Consider the following 25496-nt stretch of genomic DNA (forward strand, 5'->3'; position numbering starts at 1 on the left):
TCTGGCCCTGACCCTCCCTAGGTTACTATGATGTTTGGCTTCAGTTTCCTCAAAGCAGGTCGTGAGGATTAAATAAAACGACTATTTGAGCACAGCTTTTTAGTACAGTACCGTACATGTGAAAGGAACATAATGCAAATTTTAAAAGTATTATGTGGAGCTACCTTGCTCAGAATTACTTACTATTTTTTTAGTCACGTTTATAGAACCAAAACCTGAACTTGGAGCATTTGAAGGTTCTATTCATTTTTTCATGTTGTGTGCTAAATAAAACTTTGCATTATTTCTTAGGACCTGAAATACAGGTTGGAATTAGGTTCTCTGTTAACTCATGTGGTGCCCCTTTTCCTAATGTCTCCAGATTAATGGGTAAAGGTGAGTCTAACAAAATAACAATGCTAGTAATAAAGGCTGTCATTTACCCGGTGGTTACCATTTGCCAGATTCCATATAGAGAATTTATCATACATTATCTCATTTTGTCCTCAGAACAATTTTACAAAGTACGTGGTGTTATCATTCCCATTTTACAGATATTGAGATTGACTCTTGGAAATATTAAGTAACTTACCTACTGGCACACAGCTCTTACGTGGCAGACACAAAATTGTGATCCAGTTTGGTCGACTTCAGAGCCTCTCCTTGTCGTTACAGCTGTAACCCTGTCATGGCTCTGAGGGCACCACATGCCATGACTAAACAGTAGAGTATCATTGTGGCAGGCTGAATCTCAGGGTAGTTGTGGAGATGTCTATGTTGGGACTCTGGTATTAAACTAAGTCTTTTAGGATGAAATTTAGCTTCCTTTCTTCAGGGTTTTGAATATAGCCGTTCTGGAAATCCCACCAGGAATTGCTTGGAAAAAGCAGTGGCAACGCTGGATGGAGCTAAGTACTGTAAGTAATTTACATTTCAAAGCTTGTAAAGTCTAGAATGCATTCTTAAGTATGTAGAGAAAATCATGGAAGCACAGAATATAGAATTGGAAGAATATAAAGATTGTTGTCGTTTGTTGCCATCAAGTTGATTCCAACTCATGGCGGCCCCATATATATCTGAATAGAGCTGCTTCGTAAGGTTTTCTTGGCTGTCATCTTAACGGAGGCAGATTGCCAGGCCTTATTTTCCATGGTACCTGTGGGTGGGTTGAAACTGCCAACTTCTTGGTCAGCAGTAGAGGGCAAGCTGTTTATACCACCTAGGGATCTTAAAGTAAAGATTGGCTAGTTCAAAACTCTTATTTCATTCAGCAAAACACTGAATCATTTGTCTAATGTCACACAGCTGGTGTAATATACATAGTGTAATTATTAGGTAAAAACAAACACAAATAGAGGTAAAATGTCAGCATTTGCCATTTAGAATTCATGTAAGTACACTGTTCATCTGACACTGTCACTATAAATAGATAAACATTAACTCAGTTTTATAACACTACCAATGAGAGTATAAACTTTCTTACTCTGATACATTCATTCTGATAATTTGTGCCTGAGAATAGCACCAAGGTATATTTTTAAATAGCTAGGTGCCCTTGGTAATGTGCTCTTGAGATTAGGGATTAACTAATTAAATCTCTCTTTTTTTTTTTAATTAAGGGTGTAGATTGCAGTGAAATCATCTTTATGTAATGTTTTATTGTGTTTTCAGTGAACGTTTACACAGCAAATTAGGTTTCCATTTAATAATTACTACAAAGATTGTTCAGTGACATTGGTTACATTCTTCATATTGTATCAACATTCTCATTCATTCCATTCTGGATGTTTTGTGTACAGTAACTTGGTTGTTTCTCTGTCCCCTTACCCTTTAAACTTTGCTTTAGAGTAATTGGTGACCATTCAGTCTCATGCAGATGATTTTTTAAAGGTGCGCAGTTCTCAGTGATCATATTCTTTATCATATCAGCCAGTCCGTTATTTAGCTGGCTAAAAGGTGACCTCAAGGGGTAGTTTCAGTTCAAGGTTAAGAGAGTATCTCAGGGCAATAGTCTTGAGGAGTCCTCTAGTCAACTAGTCCAGTAAGTCTGGACTTTCTAAGAATTTGAGTTCTGTTTCACATTTTCCCCCCTTCCATCAGGATCCATCTACTGTAGCCCCGATGAGAATGGTCACTAGTGGTAGCGGGCACTATCGAGTTCTTTTGGTTTCAGGGTAGATGAGGCCGGGGTTCGTGTAGACTTTTAGTCCTGTAGGCTAGTTTCTTCTTTGAGTCTTTGGTTTCCTTCTTTCTCTTTTGCTCTGGGTGAGAAGAGACTGGCAGTTATATCTTCTTTATACATTTTTTTAAATAAATGATTCTAAATAAGGTCAGAGTGGAGCTTTGGTGGCCTGAGGTTAAGAGCTTGGCTGGTAAACCAAAGAGTGGCAGTTTGAATCCACCAGCCATTGCTTGGAAGCCCTAAAGGGCATTTCTACTCTGTCCTATAGGCTCACTATGAGTCGAAATCATCTCAATGGCAATGGGTTTAGTTTTTTTTTTTTTGGTTAGTGAATGGAAAATAAGAGTCTTATTTGTCCATCATTATTAAATAAACTTATCGGCCACATCTCAAGTCTGATTTTGAGTTTTTAAAAAATATTTTCTGAGTTGTATATTCGTATAATTAGTGAATTAATCATATCTTGGCTCCATTCCATAAGTTTGAAATTTCTTTAGAATTTGACGCTTTGAAAATGTAAGTTAATTGACAGTAGCCCTTTATCTCAGACTTTTATAAAGAATTATTTCCTCAGAGTGTTTCAGAGAAATGTTATAAACAAGGCAGAATTGATATAACACAAAAATATCTGCCCACATTGTATTTTTTATTTTAAAGACCTTTCAATTTTGCAATAAAAAGGGAGATTCTGTAATGGTATTAATCAGGTGACATCTGGAGTCTCAGAAGAGATGGCTCTCCCATCAGCAGAAAGAAGGAGATAAATGGAACCTTTTTAACCAGTGTTGTTGTTAGCTGCTTTTGAGTCATCCCTCAGCTCACGGCAAAACATAAACTGGTGTGATCCACGAGGTTTCCATTAACTGATTATCAGAAATAGACTTCCAGGCCTTCCTTCTTAGTCCGTGGTAGCCTGCAAGCTCTTCTGGAATCTGTTCAGCATCATAGGAACATGGAAGGCTGCACTGACAGGTGGGTGGTAGCTGTGTGTGAGGTGCACTAGTTGAGAATCGAACCCTGGTCTCCTGTATGGAAGGCGAGAGAACTCTACCACTGAACCTCCAATAGGTCTGACTTCATGGTTTATTCTAACTTGTTTTTTTTATTTTAGGTTTGGCCTTTGCTTCAGGGTTAGCAGCCACTGTGACTATCACCCATCTGTTAAAAGCAGGAGATCACATTATTTGTATGGATGATGTATATGGAGGTAGGTGACTCTTTTTGTTCGTATTGTTTCAACTGATATTTTAAAGAAAATAAAGTGAGTCCTGAATTATATTAATAATGTTACCAGTATCACTGATTGTTGTCTTTTAAAGGTGTGATGGGTACCTCTGTGCTGGTCAGACTTGGCAAAGAAAGAGCATAACTACTTGGGATCCATGCATGTAACAAGAGATTGCTTAATAAGAATTTCATTTAAAATGCTTTGGAATGAGGATATAGACCTTGATCATCATTCCGCTCTAGAGGAGATTGTGTTTAGAAGAGAATGTTCTAGTGTAATTCAAAATTTTTATCTGCAATAAAGATGAACTATGATAAGGGCCATTCTTAAACAGCTTAACCCTGCCTCCTTTTCTTTCTCTTTTTTTTTCCTGGGGGGAGGTTTCAGGGGACCTTTTGAAAATCCATTGAAACCCCCTTGGAAAATGTACTAAGACTAACCACACAACATTTAGCATTTAATTTCAGGGATCTCATAGATTGACTCCTTGAAACCCTCATGCTTTTAAGTTTAAGAACTTCCATTCTAAAGAGCTTAAATGTGAGTTATTTAGAGTGGTGAGTGGAGAAGAAAAGAGGCTTGTACATACCTTTAAGCAAGGTTGATTTTCATGTTCAAAACAACAAAGAATTTTGTAAATATACACGTATGTTCTGCACTCTCCCAAATAAAAAATGTGGCTTCTGGAATGTTACTATCATTTTATATCTCTCCTATTTGAACAAAACTTTAAATCTGTAAGTTTTTTGAAGGAACAGACTCACTTTTATTAATCATTTTCTTTTTTGGAGAAATTTGTACAAGCTTTATAATTTAACTTAGATCGTTTTACTAATTGAATTGAAATGAAAGAAATCCCTTTAGTTACTTTGAACCAACACAATGCATTATGAAAACCTCATGGTAAACATAGGTACAAAGTTCTGAAAATTGCTATAGGTTTTCAATACATCTTTATATTTATTATCAAATCTCATATAAACTAGGGTCAGTCTACATAACATCAAAAGTTCAGTGTATCTTTGGTTATTCAGTTTTTTGGTTGATTATCAATAACAATTTTCCCTTTAAATTTTCATATATAAAAATTAAATCCAGGGCAGTGTTTATAAAAATAAAGATTCTAAGTTGAAGGTTAATCTTCTTTTGGTTTAAAAACCTAGCAGTTTGATTTACATTGTCTCATTTTATCTTAAAGATTTCAGAGCCACATAAAAAGATTGAGAAAGTACAAAGAATATGTGACCAATTTTTTTCTATTACCCAAGTATACACAGAATAAAAATTTGTTTTGAACATTTTATAGACATTGGTTCATTTATTTTAGATTCAAGCACTAGGAAGAAATCATTAACAGAGACAGTGATGTTTCAGGGAGCATGCCACTTAATGTTTAAATAGTAGAGATGATGTGTTTTAAGAATCATTTTCTGCTCCATGCCATTTGGTGTGGATATCAGGTGTGTTTTATTTGACTCTTGAACCTGTAATTTAAAATCCAAGCATCATCTTCTTTACTATGCAAGACAGCCAAACTATTTAACCAAACTAAAATCGCATTTAGATCTATTTTTATTGGGCATTGAGAATTCCTTGTATGTTTCAGATGTTTATACCTATCGGGAACAAACATTTCTTACTACAATGTTCTCCATTTAATCTGATTCTTTTCTGCCTCAGGTACCAACAGATATTTCAGGCAGGTGGCATCTGAATTTGGATTGAAGATTTCTTTTGTTGATTGTTCCAAAACCAAATTGCTAGAGGCAGCAATTACACCAGAAACCAAGGTACTCAGTTAATTTTCAGGTTTGTCTGTTTTCCCTGTAATGTTTTGTTTTCTTCATTCCCTTTTACTACAGGATATAATTTAAATCTGAATAACACATTTTGTTAAAAGCCATTGGAACTGATCAACAAAATTAAGAGAAATCTGGCATCTCCCAGGCAGTGAAGCCTAATTGTTAATAAGTTGAATTCTGGAATAGGATTGAAACCTTAATGCTGTATCATACTTAGTGAAGTATCTTGGCAGAATTATTTAACCAGTCTTGGTTTCTTCCTCTGCAGATGGGTGTTATCTTACTTGCTTTATGGGAAGGTGGTTGTGAAAATTAAATGAGATAATGCATGTAAAATATTTTGTACACTACCTGATACATGATAATTGTTAAAACATTTGTTAGCGGAGAGGATGCAACCCATAACTGCTTTACCCAGCTAGTACCGATAACCGGAAGTCATCCCAAAGACGGCATTAGAGAAAAGGAAGCTTATCAAGCCCCCAAACCCTAAGTACGGTGACATTTTAAGGGTTGTAAGGAATACTTCAGCACAATAAGAGAAGTAGAGAGTGGGGCAGAAGCGATCTTTAGCCTCTGTCCTGGGAAGCTTGTATGCCACTGGAAGGTGTTTTGTGTCTCAGTGAATGACATATGTGATATTCTTGAGACCTCGTTTAAATCCTGAGTGTGTACAAGAAAGACCAGTGTCTTATATAAGGCAGCTTTTTCAAACTTTTTGCTAATGATTAAAGGGTTTGACTTATACTTAAAATTTTGTTGCAGTGGATGCTAAAAATGAAAAATCTTTTTGAGCACAGATAATTAGTTTGGATATTAAGACAGGGGTACGCTTTGAGTGGTTCAGGTTTGTTTTCAAAGGAACTCGTTTATCTTCCTTGGGGGAAAGACAGTTATGAAAATGGCTGATCTGAGTCTAAGGGTGGACAGCAAATATTAAGCCTTGACAACAGAACCTTTTATTGTAACTCTTAACCAACTGGAATTAATACTCCTGGAATATTTGAATCCTCATTTGAAGTAGAATTTTAAAGAGTCTGTGTAAAATTTTCTTCGTTTCTACTATTTATTTATTTATTATCAGTGGCAATAAATTCTGGCCAAGGAGTAATTTTTATAGCTTCTTTAAATAACTCAAGATTCTTGTAGGATATATATTATCCTAACCACCTTACTTTTTCTACAGTAAAACTCTAGGAACAGAGTATTAAAACAGATCTCTTGACCTTTTTAGAAAAGGAAAAATCATTAGTCTTTTAAAAAGAATGTTATAGGTAATTCAATACAGTGACACCTTGATTAACAAATAGAAATATCTTCTTTTCTTTATTCTTTTCGCTAACTGTTGAGCCCTTACTGTGTGCCTGAATTGTGCCAAGTTTTGGTGACATACAGATAAATATGATACAGCCCCTTTCTTAAGTGAGCTGTAGCCGGTGTTTCTGTTGTTCATTCTAAAACTTCTGTTCTTCCTCAAGTCTCAGGTACATTATTTTATAGTGTCCAGTACATCAGAAAGGAGCCCTGTTGGTACAGTGGTTAAGCACTCAGCTGCTAACCAGAAGATTGGCTGTTCGAACCCACCAGTGGCTTGGGGTAGTTCTACTCACATATGGTCATATAGGGTCTCTATGAGTCAGAATTGACTCAACGGCACGCAACAACGGCACAGTACATCAGAATTATTTATGTTATTATCAAGGATATTTTTGTTATCATGGGGATAATTCTCTTTAGTGAAAACTCTGGGATGTATCTTTATACCACCTATGACATTTATCTTTGGGAAGAAAATTCCAGTCCCTAAAACATATCTTGGGATACATCCTGTTTGTTATGGAAAAGAATTACAATAATTAAATTTAGCACTTTTTTGCTCATTAAAAAAAACCAAACCCAGTGCTGTTGAGTTGATCCCTACTCATAGTGACCCTATAGGATAGAGTAGAACTGCCCCATAGAGTTTCCAAGGAGCGCCTAGCAGATTTGAAATGCTGACCCTTTGCTTAGCAGCCGTAGCACTTAACCACTATGCCACCAGAGTTTCCTTTTTTTTCTTATACCATATATATTATCTCATTTGATTCTTACAATAACTATATAAGACAAATATTGTCAACACATTCATAGATGAAGAATGTGAGGAATAAAGAGGGTAAAGTACTTAGCTATGGCCTCTGAGAAATTTGTGGGAGAGGCTAAGATACAGATTTAAACCTCATGTCTTTGTAATCTATACTTTTAATTATATAATGTAGCTCCCAGATGGTTAAAATATATGGGATATATGTTTGTGAAGTATACTTTTACAAAACTGTTGTTATATGCTGAATTATTTTTAGCTTGTTTGGATTGAAACTCCCTCAAACCCTGTTTTGAAGATGGTTGACATTGAAGCCTGTGCATACACTGTCCATAAACAAGGAGACATTATTTTGGTTGTGGATAACACTTTTATGTCAGCATATTTCCAAGTAAGTGAAAGTAACGTTTTTCTTTGGCGTTTTGTTAGCAGACTGCACAGATGCCTGTAATTAGGGAAGGAAGGACTCATTTACATCAAAAGCACTATCAAACTCGTGAAATCTAATCATAATTATTGATGAGACAAAGAATTAAATTGGATCTTTTCTACAATGAGTCGATATCGTTTTAGTCATATGTTAATATTTTGTATTGTGCTTTGTTTTTTAAATGTTCTCTCAATTAAAGCTTTCAAGTTCTCTTAGGATGTGTAGCCTCTAAAGACATGACCTTGTTATGTGACTGCATCTGCCAATGCCTTACACGTAGTAGGGATTTCAGTGCTTACGTATTGGTTAAGAGGAGTCCTGGTGACACAGTGATTAATACTATAGACTGCTAACCAAAAGGTAGGTGGTTTGAAACCACCAGTGGCTCCATGGGGTAAAGATGTGACAGTCTACTTCCATAGAGATTTACAGCCTTGGAAACCCTATGAGGTCACTTTGAGTCAAAATCGACTCAATGGCAGTGGGTGGTGGTGGTGGTATTGGTTAAAGTCAGTTATATTGTTTTTTAATGATATCTCATGTACTTATGCTTATGTATGTATTTTAATCTGGCTAAGCTTTCTATAAAAAAAGGAAAAGCCATAGCATCTCAGTATATGTCACACATACTATTTCTCCATTTCTCTTCCCTCTTTCTAGTTTCTTTTCTTTCAGTGCCCCATAGGCTACACATAGCCTTCTGCATCTTTATCTTATTTGTATTATGAATTCCTACAATGTTTTACATCATAGCTGTATGTACAGTAAAACGTTCGAAAGCTGAAACCTGTGTAAGGCAGAAACCTGTCAGAGAAGGAAAATTAAAAATATTTTCCAGCAAAACAAGCAAGCAATAGAAAACTGGTAAGACTACACCCTATCAAAGACAGAAAGCTTGTGAGGCCTGGAAAAACAAGGCAGTCCAGCTCTCACAGGTTTCACTGTATATATCTATTTTCCATCTGCCCTTTGGCATACACTGCCCCAACCCTTCCATATACCCTCCTTCTTTCCTTTTTTTCCTGATTCTTCCTTCTTCCTGTTTTTCTCCTTTGGTAGATTGTTTTGGGATCTCTCTATAATTGATCTATTGTCTACTTTTTCCTGCGTCTTCTCTCTCCCTTTGCTCTGAATAACCTAAGTCTGTTTCCCTTCCCTGGTACAATTTACCTTCTTCCTGCCCTTTTCTTCCTTCCTGTACTCTGTGGTCATTCTGATTATACTTTCTATAGCTCTTCATTATTCTTCAGGCTTCTTAAAGCTCTTGTTCATCTTCTCCAGTTCTTCAATTTGGCAGGTGTTTACAAGCTCAATTGTTTGCATTTTCCCACTTCTGTGTTGGGTCTTGAAGTTGGCACAAGCTGCTGCCTCCCTGTGAGTGGCAGATTCCGTGAACAGTTTGGGCAATCCTGTTCTCACTTCCTCTGTTTTATTCGGAAGGTACTACCTTGTTTTATTTTCCTTTCCTGATACACAGTTCCTGGTTTATCATATTCAGAAGCTTCATGAACTATCTGCCTGTGGCTTATGATATATCTTTAACTGCTTCTTATATCAGGTAAAGCAGTCTGTTATCAAGTGAAAACCCCCTGGCATCATATATTTGTCCCAGGTGATTTTCACTATTAAATTCTTTATTCCAACTCCATATCCCATGTGCTACTTACATTAGGCCAGCTCAGATATCAAAGGATCTCTTTAACTGAGTCGCAGTGAGTCCTGTGCATTTCCAAAGAGAACACATGAATTTTTTAGCCTGGTCCTGCCCAGGTTACTCATCAGGCTTAGCCCTCTTCCTCCTGTTACTGTCACTAAGATAGGTTCAGTTTTTCTGCCCTTTTGAAGCCCAAATCACATATCTTAGGCAAGGAATTGGAATTTACTTCATCTCACCTTGATTCATTCCAGCTGAATTCATTAGAACCACACCATCTCTTGGTAGCCACTTGTCTACTCTGTATATTGGTTTCACAAAATCTTCACCTGAAAAGGCCCTCTCTTTGTCTTACCCACATGAAAACTGAATATATTCTCTTTCTTCCTTGCCCTTTGTCTCCTGGACCTTCTGTAAGTCTCACAAAAGACACAATGAGCATACCAGTGTAAAGGTTCAGAGGAGAGTCTCTGGAGTCAGGTAGTCTGGGTGTGAATCCTGTCTCTACCAGCTTTTTAATCTAAATGATCATCTCACTTTTCCTGGTCTCCTTTTCTCACCTGTACAATGAGTGTCATAAAAGTCCTGATTTTATTGGGTAAGTGTTTTGTATAGTGCTTCACTGAGTTATGTACAGCATTTAGCATGTTTTTGGGCACATACAGGGATCAATAGATGTTTGCTATCTAGTTCGCTCCCCGCCCCTTTTGGCCATAAAGAATGTTAAAACTAGACAAGACTTTAGATATTATCTAGTTTGATCCCAGAGATGAGCAAACACAGATGTAGAGAGTGCTTTGGGCAATACCTCACTTAAAACATCCTGTGTTTGAAACATGTTAAATGAAAAGGTCCTATAGCTCCCCTACACTAATACCTTCCAAAGACTTCCGAAAACTCTTTGGTGTGTTTTCAGAAACTTCCCAAAACACACACACAGGCACGCACACGCACACACAAATTGGTTTTAAAGAAAATGTAAAAGGAAAGAAGTCGATGATATATTGTTTAGTGCATAAGTTGGTTAATGGATGTAAACAAAGATATTTTAAGATGCAGAAAAATTGGCTGGGAAAACAACTCAAATAAATGTCTTTATAAGTGACTTTACCCTTGGCAAAACTAGTATAATAAAAGAGTAATTAAGAATGAAGTTCTTGGAAAACCAAGTGTGAGTAATCTTAGCATATGTTGTTAGGTTTAAAAGATTAAAAATCTAAGCAGATTAGTTTTATACTTATTGACATAAGAATTGGTGAATGTTTATGTAGACTATTTTATGTGTTTAAATGAGTCATAAAATGCCCATGTGTCTGCTGTAGGTAATAAATTTAGAGGTTCTAAATAAACAGGTTCAGGAGACTTGTTGACCTGGGTTTATCTGCTCTTTCAATACACTTGTGTCTGCTAACTGAATACTGACTCCAATACTCCATACTTTTATTTGGTGGGGGGGGAGAAAAGAGGAAGATAATATCAGAGATCCTGAAAATTTTTAAGGTGTATTTATTTTTGAAAAGGTAGCACTGATTGGAATGAGAATGGAATTTGTAATAGCAAATAAGTGAGTAATGAAGCATATTTTCAAATGGTTTTTCATTTAAAATAAAAAATCTTTCTTTCAGCGGCCTTTGTCTCTGGGAGCTGATATTTGCATGTATTCGGCAACAAAATATATGAACGGTAAGTAAGATCAACACGGCCTGTGCTTTGAATGTTCTTTTCCACGGATAGATGAAAATAGCATAGGGCTTGACATTTTGATCCCTTTTCTTCTACTGTTATTCAAATTTTCTCTGTGCCTCATGTGGAAAGAAAAAAAAAATTCTGATTAAATATAGGATTTCACTCATAGTAGAGAAAACTATTCTCATTATTTATAAGGAGAAGACTAAAATTTACTATACAAGGTTATATTTTTAACTGGATGACGAAGCATTTACTTTCTATGTGATTTTTATTTTATCATTTTATGTATTGCTCTTGCTACTGTTGAATTGAATTTACTTAACCTTATTTTATAGGGCTTTTTCTCTGAGAATTTTAAGTGAAAGGCACTTTTTAAAAAAATTATAAAACGAAGTATAAACATAAATTGTTTAACCTTTCTTTTTTTTTTGCTTGTTTGCTGCAGGCCATGGTGATGTTGTAATGGGCTTGGTGTCTGTTAATTCTGAGGATCTCCATAAAAGGCTCCGCTTCTTGCAAAACTGTAAGTATTAAGAATTCCAGTTCCTCCGTGCTCATAAATATCTTTGATATTTACATTTCCTCTAAGTGTTGTGAAGTGCTAGCATTCTAATACTTTGTGAAGAAATGAGAAATAGAGGGAGATAATTCTGATTTTAGAGAAAGTAGAAAAAATTGAATAAAGATATTATAGTTTAAGCACACTTTTACAGAAGGCTTTTGACACAAGGAAAGAGTTGTGTTATTTTCAAATCGATGTTAAATTTGATCATAATATGGTAAAACTCAAGTACATTTTTAGTTTTAAGACATAACGGATTTTTTTTTTTCTTTAAAAAAAATTGCAATAATGGCTTTCATGTACTGTGCCTTTTATATCTGGAATGGTACCCCCCGAAAAACCAAACCCATTGCCATCGAATCGATTCCAACTCATAGCGACCATATAGGACAGAGTGGAACTGCTCCATGGAGTTTCCAAGGAACACCTGGTGGATTTGAAATGCCCACTTTTCGACTGCACTGGGTTCTGGGTACTTTTTGGTTAGCAGCTGTAGCACTTAACCACTATGGCACCAGGGTTTCCTCTGGAATGGTCGTTAATTTTAAATAGTACTTAAGGTAAAAACATTTTTCAATAGATGTCTAAACAGCATTTCCTGTTTATATTGCTTGGCTTTTCTCAAGTATAGATAAGGGTTTATTTAAAGAAATTTGCAGTTGACAGTAAGATACAAACATAATTAAGAATGAAAATATTCTCCTAGGAAATAGGAATTAAAGTAAAACAGACACTGAAGACAGAAATCAAAGCTTATTGCTCAATAAATGTCATTTTCTTTATAAAAAGTAGGAATGTGGCGTACAGGCCTGGAGGCATGTGAAATCATAGACTGCTTCAGACAAAGGCTAAATGCTGTGTGGAACATTTAGTAACAATGGGAACTGAACTGCCATTTTTCTCTTTATGTTCTAATACCTTTTCAAAGAAATGCAGGGTTAAACTGTGCACTATGTCATTTCATTAAAATCATCGAATATTCACTATGAAGGGACCATTTATGTTCATGTTTGAAAAGTTCATATCTTTATATTTGTATTAAAGAAACAAAAAACAGTTGCCCGTGAAGTTTATTCTGACTTATGGCAACCGCGTGTGTGTCAGAGAGGAACTGTGCCCCACAGAGTTTTCAGTGGCTGATACTTTGGAAGCAGAATGCAAGTGTTTGTGTTTAGTTTCTTCTGAATGTTTGTATTTAGCTTTAATGTATTCATTTCTCCTCCCATTTTAAAGGATATTTCTCTAAGTGCATTTTATGCTTCATTGTTATGCTTCTGATTTGAAGCATTAATTATTCCTTCTGAAACTTAAATATTGGGCTTTGTAGCTACCTTGTGAAAGTCATAACAATGAAGAAGAGGGGTTAGATTTTTCTGAGTTACCCCCTCCCTAAGACTAACCCAGGTTGTGTTCATTTTGTAGCTCTTGGAGCAGTTCCATCTCCTCTGGACTGTTACCTCTGTAATAGAGGCCTGAAGACTCTACAAATCCGAATGGATAAGCATTTCAAAAATGGAATGGCAGTTGCTCAGTTTCTGGAATCTAATCCTAGGGTAGAAAAAGTTGTTTATCCTGGTATGTTAATCTGATTTCTAAGCAGATATGCCGTGGACTAGGATTTTAAGGATTATTCTAAGCTTTCTGTTTTATAGCATTTATTTGGAAATTGGGTACTTGATTTCATATAATTTCATGTTGTTCGTTTACTATTAAACACTGCTGCGTGTCAGGCACTAGGGTGGGTCTCTGGCCCTGTGTTGCCTATGGTCTGGTAGGTGCTTGGATGCTAGAAAACTAGCCTGTAGCTTGTGTACACCTATTCTAAGATTGCTACAATGATTCCACTTTCCAGTTGATTTGCTTACAATTGTTTTGTCAATCTGCTAGTTTGCATTAGCTGTAATTGTTTTCTGATAGAGGTTTGTCCCAAGTTGAGACTTGATATGTACCCTCTAAATTCTCCTGAAGCTCTCCTTTCTTTTTGGATTCCTGCACCTCCCCCAGCGTGTGGAAATACACATGTGGAAAGAGTTAGCAGACTTACATGTTACTCTTGGGATTTATTTTTTAAATCCCTTAAACTATGATAGTCTAAGTACCGAAGTCAATCACTATTTTAGATTCTTTTGGGGTATCTATCCATGTGGTCTTAGGTATATAGGAGAACTAAGACTGGTCCCTATCCTCAAGGAACCTAGATAAGCCAAGGCAGAAACACCTGGGAGGTTAAATGCTCTATTGCACTCTGTGTGAAAAGCTGTTGACTGGTATATTTTGAATAGAGATAGAGAGAAGAAAAGAAGTTTGAGCTGGCCCTGAGGAATGGGTGACATTTGGTAGAAGGACATTGACAAGGCATTTCAGATTCATTCAACAAATGTTTATTACATGTTAATAATGAGATAGGCTTGTATTAGGAACTGGGATCCAATTATTAGCAAAATAAACATAGTTATCTCCCCATGGAGCTAGTGCAGTATATGAGACAGATGTTAAGCAAAACGTTACAGAAGGATATAATTATAAACTGTAAGTTTACAAGGAGGGTGGCCGTTGGGGAGAGTGTTCTGGTTAAAAGGAATGTGCATGTGTAGAAGTCCTGAGATGAGAGTGTGGTGAAAAGATAGCCTTGTGACTAGAGCGTGGTGACTGTACAAAGGATGAATCAAAATGAAATTGGAGAAATAGCCAGGGGCCAGAGCAAGTAGTCAGTTGTGAGTATAGCATAAATCTCATTATGAGGCTTATTTGCAGTTTACTTAAGTGGACAGTGGATCTTTTTTTTTTTTTTACCTGAAATCATACATTTGATGCTGCCTTAGTTATCTAGTGCTGCTATAACAGAAATGCCACAAGTGGTTGGCTTTAACAAACAGAAAGGTATGTTCTCACAGTTTAAGAGGCTAGAAGTCCGAATTCAGAGTGCCAGCTAAACGGGGAAGGTTTTCTTTCTCTGTTGGCTCTGGAAGAAGGTCCTTGTCTCTTCAACTTCGGCTTCCTGGCTCCTTGTAGATCTCCATGTGTCTTGGCATCTATTTTACCACATCTCTTTCTCTGCTCACTTGTTAATCTCTTTTTATATCTCAAAAGAGATTGATTCAAGATCCTGCATTGTTTACATAACAAAGACAACCCATTCCCAAATGGGATTATAACCACAGGCAAAGAAACCAAAAACCCAAACCTGTTGCTGTTGAGTCGATTTTGACTCACAGTGACCCTATAGGACAGAGTAGAGCTGCCCCACAGCGTTTCCAAGGAGTGGTTGGTGGATTTGAACTGCCAACCTTTTGGTTAGCAGCTGAGCTCTTAACTACTGTGTCACCAGGGCTCCAATCACAGGCATAGACATTAGGATTTACAACACATATTTTTGGAGTGACATAATTCAATCCATAACAGATGCTAAAATAAGACTTCGCTTATGCCTTAATTACAGGACTACCCTCTCATCCGCAATACGAGTTGGCAAAGCGTCAGTGCACAGGTTGCCCGGGGATGGTCACCTTCTATATTAAGGGCACTCTTCAGCATGCTGAGGCTTTCCTCAAGAACTTAAAGGTAAACTTTCAAAATAGGTTTTTAAATTGTAGAGGTAAGACTTTCTTTAAACCAACCCAAGCCTGTTGCTGTTGAGTTGATTCAGACTCATGGTGACCCTGTGTGTTAGAGAGGTAGAACTGCATCATGGTGTTTTCTTGTCCGTAACCTTTACAGAAGCAGTTTGCCAGGCCTTTCTTCCACAGCACTGCTGGGTTCATTCAAACCATCAACCTCTAAGTTAGCAGCTGAATACAAACTGCTTGCACCACCCAGGGACCTCCTAACTTTCTTACAGCAATTCATTCTCCCATCCTACTCAGATTAATGTTTTCGTATGTACAGTTCACACTAATAAAACCTGTTTATCGTGAAATTCATTGAGTCAGATAATGGCATGAAACAGTAATGGCACAGCAGCAGATATCTGAATATGTCCATTTGCTTAATTCTCCACATACCATAATTAGTTTGAGAGAGATGGCATATTCTAATACATTGGTTTTGACATTTATTTAAAAGTACATCCTTTTTACAAGTAAAATATTTTGTGAAACCTAGAAGTATTGTGTGATTAGTGCAATGTACAAAGTCTATTCTGAAATCCAGTGGAGCAATGGCTTTCTAAAACCTGTGCTCCCAGGCTGCCTGTGCTTGGGGTTGGAGAAGGGAAGTTTTGTTTCTCATTTGTACAAAGGCAGGAGGCTCTCAAGGGCCCTGGGTGAGAGGCCTATGTAACTTCATAATCTAGGTTTATCTTGAATCCCTACAATAGACTCTCAGGTTTAAATAGTACAGATCTAATTCTGGGTGATGCAAATGGTTGATGCACTCAGCTGCTAACCAAAAGGTTGGTGGTTGGAGTCCACCCAGAGGTGCCTAGGAAGAAAAGCCTGGCGGTGTACTTCCAAAAAATCAGCCATTAAAAATCCTATTAAGCACAGTTCTACTCTGATACACACAGTCACCATGAGTCAGAATCGACAACTGGTAAGTGGTAATGAAGAGAATAAATAGAATGCTGCTAGGTTAGTCAAACCCACCCTGGTGTCTCAAATTTGTCCACCTCTAAAATCAGAATGATAGTAATATCTACGTCATTTGATGTAATTGTGAGAGACATTTTAAAAACATTTGCAAAATTCTATGGCACTGTAGCACTAAATACAAGAACTATGTCTCTTTTGCTACTCCCATACAGGATTAAGTGGATGTATTAATTTAATAAGTGATACATATTAACAAGCAAGTATGTATAATTTCATAGATATTTAGAGATTTTTATTTAAAAGGTAACTGCAGGGCTAGGTTTCAGATGCAATATCCTGGGCTTTTAGAGCTCATGTTACATATTACGAATAGGGCCAGGTCAGGAAGATGTAGCAAATTGACTTTGATCAACTTTTAATATTTTAAAAATTTACACATAATATGTCTAACTGGTGAAATCGTTAGAGATTTTATTCTCATTTTTGTTCTGAGTTTCTTGCTTAATTTGCAGTGTATTCATAATCAATACTGTTCCTCATCACCTGTTCCAGGGCCACTTTATTTAAAATCTTTATTTTTAGACTTTGGTATTTTATTTTACTGGAAGATCTAAATTAATCTTTTGTTTGCTGTAGATATTTACTCTGGCTGAGAGCTTGGGAGGATACGAAAGTCTTGCTGAGCTTCCGTGAGTATATTTCTGTTTTTCTCAGTATTTTAACTTTGATGTTAGTTTTAACGATTGTTTGGGAAATTAATGTGATAAAATCGGGGCAACTCAAGTTATTTAACAACTGCATGTCTCTAACTAATCAGAATGGACTCCAGCACAGTCAGAATGAAAAAAAAAAAAAAACTAAACCCATTGCCATTGAGTCAATCCTGACTCATAGCAACCTCATGTGTTACAGAGTAGAACTGCTCCATAGAGCTTTCTTGGCTACAATCTTAACAGAAGCAGATCTCCAGGCCTTTCTTCCATGGTACTGCTGGGTGGTTTCAAACTCCCAACCTTTAGGTCAGTAGTTGAGCACAAACTATGCCACCAAATCTAGTGGTGGGCTACGAACTGCATCCTTCCATGTTTTGCTTGCTTTCCTGTTCTACCGGAAAGAGATCCCAGCAGTAATTGCAGCCTGTGATCTCTGACCTCTGGTCCAGGGCCACATGCCCTACCCCACTCAGCTTGATTAGAGACTATTGTAAAAGTTGATTTCAAGGCTCCCTGAGAAATAGAGACTGTGTCTCTGATACAATACCTCCTTATCAGAGAAAAGTCCTACTAGATGCTGAGAAACCCATTTATTTTCTCTTCTCCATGGGATAAGGATATGCCGTGGCTCCCTTGTTGTCTATCAAGTAAATCCAAAATCTATCTTGGTATTCCACGCCCTTGACTGTCTGATCCAGTCAATTAACCTAATCTTATCAAAGCACCAAAGGATATTAGAAATAGAAAGCAGCCTAAGGTCATGCGGTCATACACCCTATTTTATAGACAGAGAGACAAAGCTCCAGAAAGGTTAACTGGTTTACTCAAATGTTACACAGAAATATGTTAAAAAATAAAAAATAACACAGGAGTATGCTAGCAACTTCATTCTTAAGGCTTTGTATCAGAAACAGTGATAGGAGGCACAAACATTGAAAGGAGCCAGCACCTGGATTTGGAACGTGGTTCCACCAGTTGCTTAAGCTTTAAACCTCAATTTTTCATCCATAAAATGGGGTTAATAATAAAAATAATGATTATAATTTACTGATTACATTTTCCATCAACCACTCCTGAATTACGTCTTTACTGTATGTTGCTATGCCTCTTAACCTAGTGGTTAAGAACTCGGCTGCTAACCAAAAGGTCACCAGTTCAAATCCAACAGTCACTCCTTGGAAACCCTATGGGGCAGTTCTCCTCTGTCCTATGTGGTCGCTATGAGTTGGAATTGATTCGATGGCACATAACAACAACAGCAACATGACCATATATTGTAATTTTTGCAAGGGTAAATCAACACCATTACCTAATAATTTTCATCTGTACTCATGCACATGGGATGTTTCTATGTTTTAATTTTCATAAACATTTATGAAATAATTATGTTCTGGAAGCATTGTGCTGAGGAGTGTTGCCAAAATTTGGGCACATTTCCTGCCCTCTCAAAATAGTTTACAGTTTATGGGGAGAGGTCACGCAATTTTACATAGTTAAAAAAAAATAAGATGCCCAAAGAATGAATCAGAATAATTTAAGCAACAGATAGGGGTTTCTATCATACTTCCCAGAAGATTCCTGCTAGTAAGTCTGGATGCACAAGAGGGCACAGTTAGCATATAAAATAGGCTTGTTTTTCATAGCAATAAAATGTACAATAACTTCAAGGTTCTCTTCTGCCTTATTTAGGGATTTGCTTAAACTTGCTCGGGCCCAGACACTCCAGCTTAGGCTATAACCCAGATGCCAGTGGACAAGTGAATTTAGGTCAGGGCTTGTCTGTTCTATTACCCTTCATTCTGTGTCTCCCAATTCTGCCGCAACCAGTGCAGCATTGCAATAAGGGAGGAAGGAAGCTGAGCCAACATGTACTAAGTTACAGTCTGTGAGCCTAACCGCACATATTAGCTCTGTGACCTTAGAAACATTACCTGTCCTCTCTACTTCCAAGTTTCCTCAAATGTAGATAATACTGTAAGAGAACATGGGGGACAAAATCCTGAAACTAATGTCTTGATTTCTACTAAATACCCAGTAAGTGCTAGCTACTACAATGAATTATTTTTATTAGGCATCTACTATATTCCAAGTACTTTATACATGTTCCTTAAATTAATGCTTGTTTCAAATTTTTGAAATAGGTTTTAATTAACCAATTTTTATTCATTTCAAAAATGAATTAATGCACATAAATCACCTAGGTAGAGTACCTGCCTTCAAGACAAGCACATGATACAACTCTACCTGCCATTGAGTTGATTCTGACTCATGGTGACCCCATGTGTATCAGAGTAGAACTGTGCTCCATAGGGTTTTCAATGGCTGATTTTTTGGAAGTAGATCACCAGCCCTTTCTTCCAAGGCACCTCTGGATGGACTTGACCCTTCAGCTTTTCTGTTAGCAGCCAAGCATTTTAAATGTTTTCACCACCCAGGGACTCCAAGCATACAATAAGTGATACCAAAACAAAAACCAAACCCAGTGGCGTCAACTCAATTCCAACCCTTAGTGACCCTATAGGACAGAGTAGAACTGCCTGATAGAGCTTCCACTGAGTGCCTGGCGGATTCGAACTGCCGACCCTTTGGTTAGCAGCCGTAGCACTTAACCACTACGCCACCAGGGTTTCCGCAATAAGTGATAGCTATTTTTATTTCAATAAACAATTAGGCTCTCAGGACAGATAACTTTTACAAGTCCTCATAACCAGTATGTGGAAGGGCTGGGATTCATACCCAAGTCTATTGGTCTCCGAAGCTTAAGTTCTTATTTCTATCTGTGCACTTTAAAGGAATTTAGGGTCTGATCAGGGCAGAACATTTTAAGGAGGACGTTGGTGTGTAAAAACTTTATTATGATAAAAGAAGATATGCATTTACTCTGACCACAGCTGAGCTTTTCTTCCCATGGGTCTGAAGTGAGACAGGAGAAAGCAGCTTAGACAGTGGTTTTGCTGGTGGTGTGGAGGGAAAAGATGAGTGTTGGCAGGAATTAACGTGTTAAGGCTTAGTGAGGCTACAAACCTCTCCCCCATGATCTCTTTACCCACAGAGACCGCTCCCTCTGAAATTTGGCATCCCTTATTGTTCAAACTTATTTGTCAGTTGTTATCAACTGTTCTGTATTGTGAATTGTCATACCTTTTAGCTCCTGCTTCATAAACTAGGGGAAAGAAAATATCTCATTCCTTTTATTTTCTGAATTCTTACTCTAGTGCTTGACACATAATAGGAGCTTTACCTTTACACATGTTAATGACGACAATGAGTTGCTAGATAGTTTGGAAAATCCTTCCCGGTCTCTATGTCATTGGTTATACACTGGAATTCCTCATGCAAACTGATAACCCTGATGGTCTTTCCCTGATCTGCCTCAGAAGGTCCAGCTCTGTATTGATCTGTTGATATAACCCAGCCCAGTGCCGTCAAGTCGATTCCGTTGATATAGAGAGAATTAATTCTGGCAGGCTCCTGGTCTAAGAGGCCTCATGTAAATCAGAGTTTTAGGTAGCTGTCCAGCAGGTTAGTTGTAAGGTATATGACTTCTCTCCATGCCCTCTTTCAGGCAGGTCTTAAAATCCACACGCAGGTGGCTGTGTCTTTCTCGCCCTGCATGGGGGCGCTTGATTGGCATCTTTTGCACCTGGGTTGAGCATGCCTTACAGATGAAAGATTCTGGTTTTCACCTAGAATTGTGATTAGAAGAGATGCTTTTCATAATTTCTCATTTTTATCTGTGAAAAAATGTAGGGGAAAACAAAGCATTTGCTATTTGGAATAGAAAAGAATTGAAGCTAATTGCAGTGCATGAGACATAAATATTTATCCATGGACCCAATATAGTGATCAGGAACATGCTGGCTCTTTCTTTCAGGGCAATCATGACCCATTCGTCTGTGCCGAGGAGTGACAGAGATGTCCTCGGAATTAGCGACACACTGATTCGACTCTCTGTTGGCTTAGAGGATAAAAAAGACCTACTGGAAGATCTAGATCAAGCTCTGAAGGCAGCGGTAAGTTTTATTATTATTTGTGTGTGTGCTTGTGTTTGAACCTTGGGAGGGAGGGTCACTACATTGATAATGAGTGGATGAATGATTTCATGGTGAACATCAAAGGTTTTCTCTTCCTGCAATAGACAGGTTATATAAATGGTTGGTAGTATTCAGAGAAGACTTCTTGGAGGAGGTGAAGTCTTTGCCTGAAGGTTTAATAACATACTTTTCTTGCCCATGTTAATACAGCATCCTCCAAGTAACAACTAGCATTCCAGAACTACTGTTGGAGGCTGCTTCTTGAGAAGATCACGTCTTCTGAATAATCACATGGAACGTGAATTTTCAAGTGAAAATTTTAAAGCACCTTGTTACTTTCAAAACTGTACCTTTCCAGAGTTCATCTCTGTTAAAAACAGTTTCTTATTTCTCTTCTTGTAATTGACAAGTTAATGCTATTAATGCCTTTTTCTTTATTTTGGTACACATTCGCCTTTGAAGGATGTGAGATTTGTACTGCTTCTGGTGATCATGTTCTTTTTTTCATAGCTTAAGATTTATTTTGATCATGTTTACAATATAATGGTAATTCATATTTGATGTTTCCTGAAGAATTTAAATTATTAAATGCATGTTCTTAAATCAGGTGTGATTTTTGCATATCGTTGGAAACAGCGATGGTTTACACTTTATTACCATAAGCCAAAAATCAAATACTTGAAAAGCTTACTGTTAAATTCTACTGATTTAAGTTCGTACTTAATATTTTTCAAAAAAATAAATCTAGTTATCAAATCTGTCCCATGGTGATATTCCGATATTATGTGACATTAATCTGTATTACTGGGTTCTTTTGATTCCCAAATATAAGTTTCAGCCTCTTATGCTAATTTTCATAACATCATTGGAATTATCAGGCCAAAATCTTAGTGTTTGCAGATTAGTTATAATTTTTGCACATGACACTTTCCATAGAGAGAATGGCTACTTTTTTAGAGAGAAATATTACTTCTTGTATTTTTATCTGAAAACATTAAATTTATTGAGGCTGGAGGAGAGCCTGTTTAAAAACAAATCTGTTTGATTTAAGTTGATAGTAACTTATTGTCAATAAGCCATAAGTCATATACTTAGATTTTTTAAATTCTGTTATCGTTCTAAAGGCTCTCAGTCTTCTAGTATACATTACGTCTTGCTGTCATTGTTTCAGTGAAAGGAAGCCTATCACTGAGCCTGATTAACACCAGTGCTGTGTAGGAGGATAGTACCTAAGAATCGACACTCTCACATATTGTCTACATTCTGAAGTAAGTGCATAAAACCAGAACCAGTTGCCATAGAGTTGATTCTGACACATGGTGGTCCCGTGTGTGCCAGAGTAGAGCTGTGCTTCATAGGGTTCCGGTGGCTGACTTTTCTGAAGTAGATCATCAGGCCTTTCTTCCAAGGTGCCTCTGGGTGGATTCAAATCTCCAGTCCTGCAGTTGCAGCCAAGTGTGTTGACTGTTTGCATCCCTCAGGGACACCAAGTCTGGAAATTCAGTCTCTGTGGGTGGGCAGCAGCATCTTGAGGCAGGTCATATCCCACTGTGTTTTATGGCCGACCTGATTTCTTGCCATCTCAGGACCTGAGGGCATCTGATGAGCTATAAATCCTTTATTAAGTAACTACCATGCTCTGGACACTGCCCTTCACTGCCTAAGAAGGCATCATTATGTTTCCTAGGGTTTATGAAGTTTATTCATGGTTTTTGGCTATCTGCAATAATGTCTGCCTCCACTAACACACTTCACACAGAGTGTTTAAACATCCTCTTCACAGTACGCCTGGTTTTGTAGAGGAGCATGTCACTAGGCAGCCAGGTTAGATGAGATAAGGCTTCCAGAACACTGTTTTAACTGAGTCGCTTTATAGGGCACATTATGTAAAACTCCATCCTACCCTTGTTTTCACTACATTCACTATTGAAATTCCAAGAGTGAAATTATTATCTCATACCAAAGCCAGTGGGTGCTGTGTTAAGGAGGCACACAGCATTGTTTGTGTTTTATTCAGATAGATGACATTTAAGAGAAGACCTCATTATGGAGAATGTAAAGTGTAATAAGCTTATTTCTTTTCCTTGTGACTCAGTTTGCTCATGTATTTGTACTTGTGAACTTATTCATAGCTGACTTCTAGCTGGTATCAATTAGCATGATAAAAAATGGGTCTTATTCTTCTACTCAGTGTTCTTATAGTACGTTTGCTTTTAGATTTTCAATGAATTCTCTTATAGGTAAGGTGGACAATATGGTCCACTATTTTGGAATTTTGTGCAGAGACTACTACAAGCTCTGAGATGTGAGCGGTGAATAAGAAAGTAACAATGAAATCTTGAGTACTTAGAAAAAATTAAGACATTCTTTTTAACAACAGGGGAGTAAAACAGCCTGGGACTACAAATTTATTTTACGGAGAGATGAAAATCTTAATACCCTGTATTTTTGTAAAGTGAAAATTTTATTTTTACTTTTTATCTATTTATTTTGGAGCCCTCGTAGTGTAGTAGTTAAGATCTATGGCTGCTAATCAAAAGGTTAGCAGTTCAAATCCACCAGCCGCTCCCTGGAAACCCTAAGGGACAGTTCTGCTCTGTCCTACAGGATCACTATAAGTCAGAACCAACTTGACAGCAACGGGTTTGGGTTTTTTTTTGTTTGGTTTATCTATTTATTTATTTTGTATTTTTCTTAAAGTGAGAAATTTTTATAGAGCATAATACAATAATTCATTACTCAAGTGGACCTGAGGAAAATTTCAAGGAAAAGGAAATAAAGCTTATAATGTATTTTAGAAAAACATAAAAGGGAACACAAATGTTTCATTACAAATCTCCTAGGAGTCCAATATTCAAAAAAAAAAAAAAAAGTGGTAAACATAGTTAAAATAAAAGCCATCAAGGAGTCGCAAAGGCATTTTCATTCAAAATAAGGAAACTTATCTTAGGAACTACCTAAAGACAACAAGAAAAATGAATTTCCATCTTTACAACCAAAGAATCCTGATTCCATTTGCTTAATAATACAACTACAAACTTACTTTAAAAAGGCAATTGCATTTGGGAGAGAAATTGAAGATTAGGTGAGGAAAGGATTGTTTATTTTTTCTAATAAACACTTTGATTCAATATTGACTTATTCTTTGCAAAATCAATTTAAATTTGTTCCAGTGAGAACTGTCTTTTAAGTTAGCAATGGTGAGTGTAGTCCCTCCCATGCTTTGATTCTCTCTGCCTTCCATCTCATCTATCTGACCCTGCTGGAAAAAATTCTCTGCTTTTAAGGACTTACATGATTTAACTGACTTCACTAGATAATCTAGGCCATTAGCTTTAATCACATCTGCAAAGTCCCTTTTGCTATGTAAGGTAACATTCATAGGTTCCGAGGATTGAGGTATGGACATTTTGGGGGAGCCATTTATTGTGCCTACCACATCTTCCAATTCTAACATTTTCTTATTTTATGGAAACTAATGTTGAACAAAAGTAGTGAAGGTTTGGAGAAGGAACACCTAGGTTTCCCAAGTTTAGAAACAATTTTTAAATTAGTTCATACCTGTATATAGAAGTTCTTACCTGAGCAGGAGGGTGAGGTCCTGATCACATAGCTGCTTCTACACACTTGAAGATCCTCCTCTTTCTAGGAGTATTCTAGCAGTCTTGAAACTGTTGGCCAAAAGTAGAGATGGGAGTTCTGGCTAATGAGGGGTAGGCTCAGTGCTAGATCTTCAGGTTCTTTTGAAATGGCTTACAACCTACTTGCATACTTTCTAGTCTGAACTCTGGTCTCCCGGTTGCAGAATCAAGCTGATTATGTTTCCGATTGGTTATTCCTCACCAAGATTGAGGCAGTGGTCTACAGCAACATTCTTCCTTCCTATCGCCTAGTCATATTCAAGGGTGACTGAGTCTTAAGATCTGTCTCAGACCTTGGGTTCCTCCTTACTCTTCAGATCTACAGCAACAGACCCACCCCCTGTATTGAGCTGGATATAACCTGGTGGTAGGAAGGAGTAACGTTGTTTAGACCATCACCCCAATTTTTGTGAAGGATAAAATTTATTGCTGTCTAATTGATTCCAAGGATAACCACTCTGAAATACAATCAGCTTGATTCCCTAACTTGGATGCCAGATGTCAGATTTTCTAAACTCATGGAAGAAGTAGATACACCTGGAATGAGAAAATTAGAACCCTCAGACCTGGAAATCTCTTAATTGCCCCACTCATCAATTTGCTGGAAAATATGTTATTTCCAATATGGAAGGGAAGAATTGAGCTAAACAGTTTTAATATAATTATTGTGTACTGGTATTTGATGGCAGTGGATTTTTTTGGTATTATTTTAAGTTGAAAAACCACATATTTGTAGTATTGTAAAATATACCTTGTGCTATGCCTCATATGCTATGCCTATCTTTAGAATACTTCATACATTTTTCAAATACAGAATAAGGTAATGAGTATGGTTTCCAGAGCCATACTGCTTGAATTTGAATCCTGGTTTTACTACTGATATGACTTTGGGCAAATTACTTAATCTCCTCTCTGTTTCTTCATCTCTAAAATAAGACAGTAATGATATCTAACCCATAACCCATTGCCA

At 37.1% G+C, this 25496-nt stretch overlaps 1 protein-coding gene across 5 annotated transcripts in view; it reads left to right on the forward strand.

The window, feature by feature from the left end:
- Window positions 1–25496, forward strand: part of CTH (cystathionine gamma-lyase) — an 82964-nt gene that overhangs the window by 3773 nt on the left and 53695 nt on the right. For 2 of the 5 annotated variants that reach the window (XM_049879565.1, XM_049879563.1), the window contains 10 exons: window positions 815–896; window positions 3273–3368; window positions 5070–5179; window positions 7534–7665; window positions 10984–11041; window positions 11493–11570; window positions 13032–13184; window positions 15049–15170; window positions 16775–16827; window positions 20726–21509. In XM_049879565.1, coding sequence (XP_049735522.1) covers window positions 815–896; window positions 3273–3368; window positions 5070–5179; window positions 7534–7665; window positions 10984–11041; window positions 11493–11570; window positions 13032–13184; window positions 15049–15170; window positions 16775–16827; window positions 20726–20903 — 1062 coding nt within the window. In that variant the 3' untranslated portion in view covers window positions 20904–21509. Of the gene's footprint in view, window positions 1–814; window positions 897–3272; window positions 3369–5069; window positions 5180–7533; window positions 7666–10983; window positions 11042–11492; window positions 11571–13031; window positions 13185–15048; window positions 15171–16774; window positions 16828–20725; window positions 21510–22056; window positions 22177–25496 lie in introns of those variants that run through there. The other 3 variants (XM_049879568.1, XM_049879566.1, XM_049879567.1) reach the window with 3 other exon arrangements.

This window comes from Elephas maximus, chromosome 3, assembly GCF_024166365.1.
Source record: "Elephas maximus indicus isolate mEleMax1 chromosome 3, mEleMax1 primary haplotype, whole genome shotgun sequence".
NCBI classification, from domain to species: domain Eukaryota; kingdom Metazoa; phylum Chordata; class Mammalia; order Proboscidea; family Elephantidae; genus Elephas; species Elephas maximus.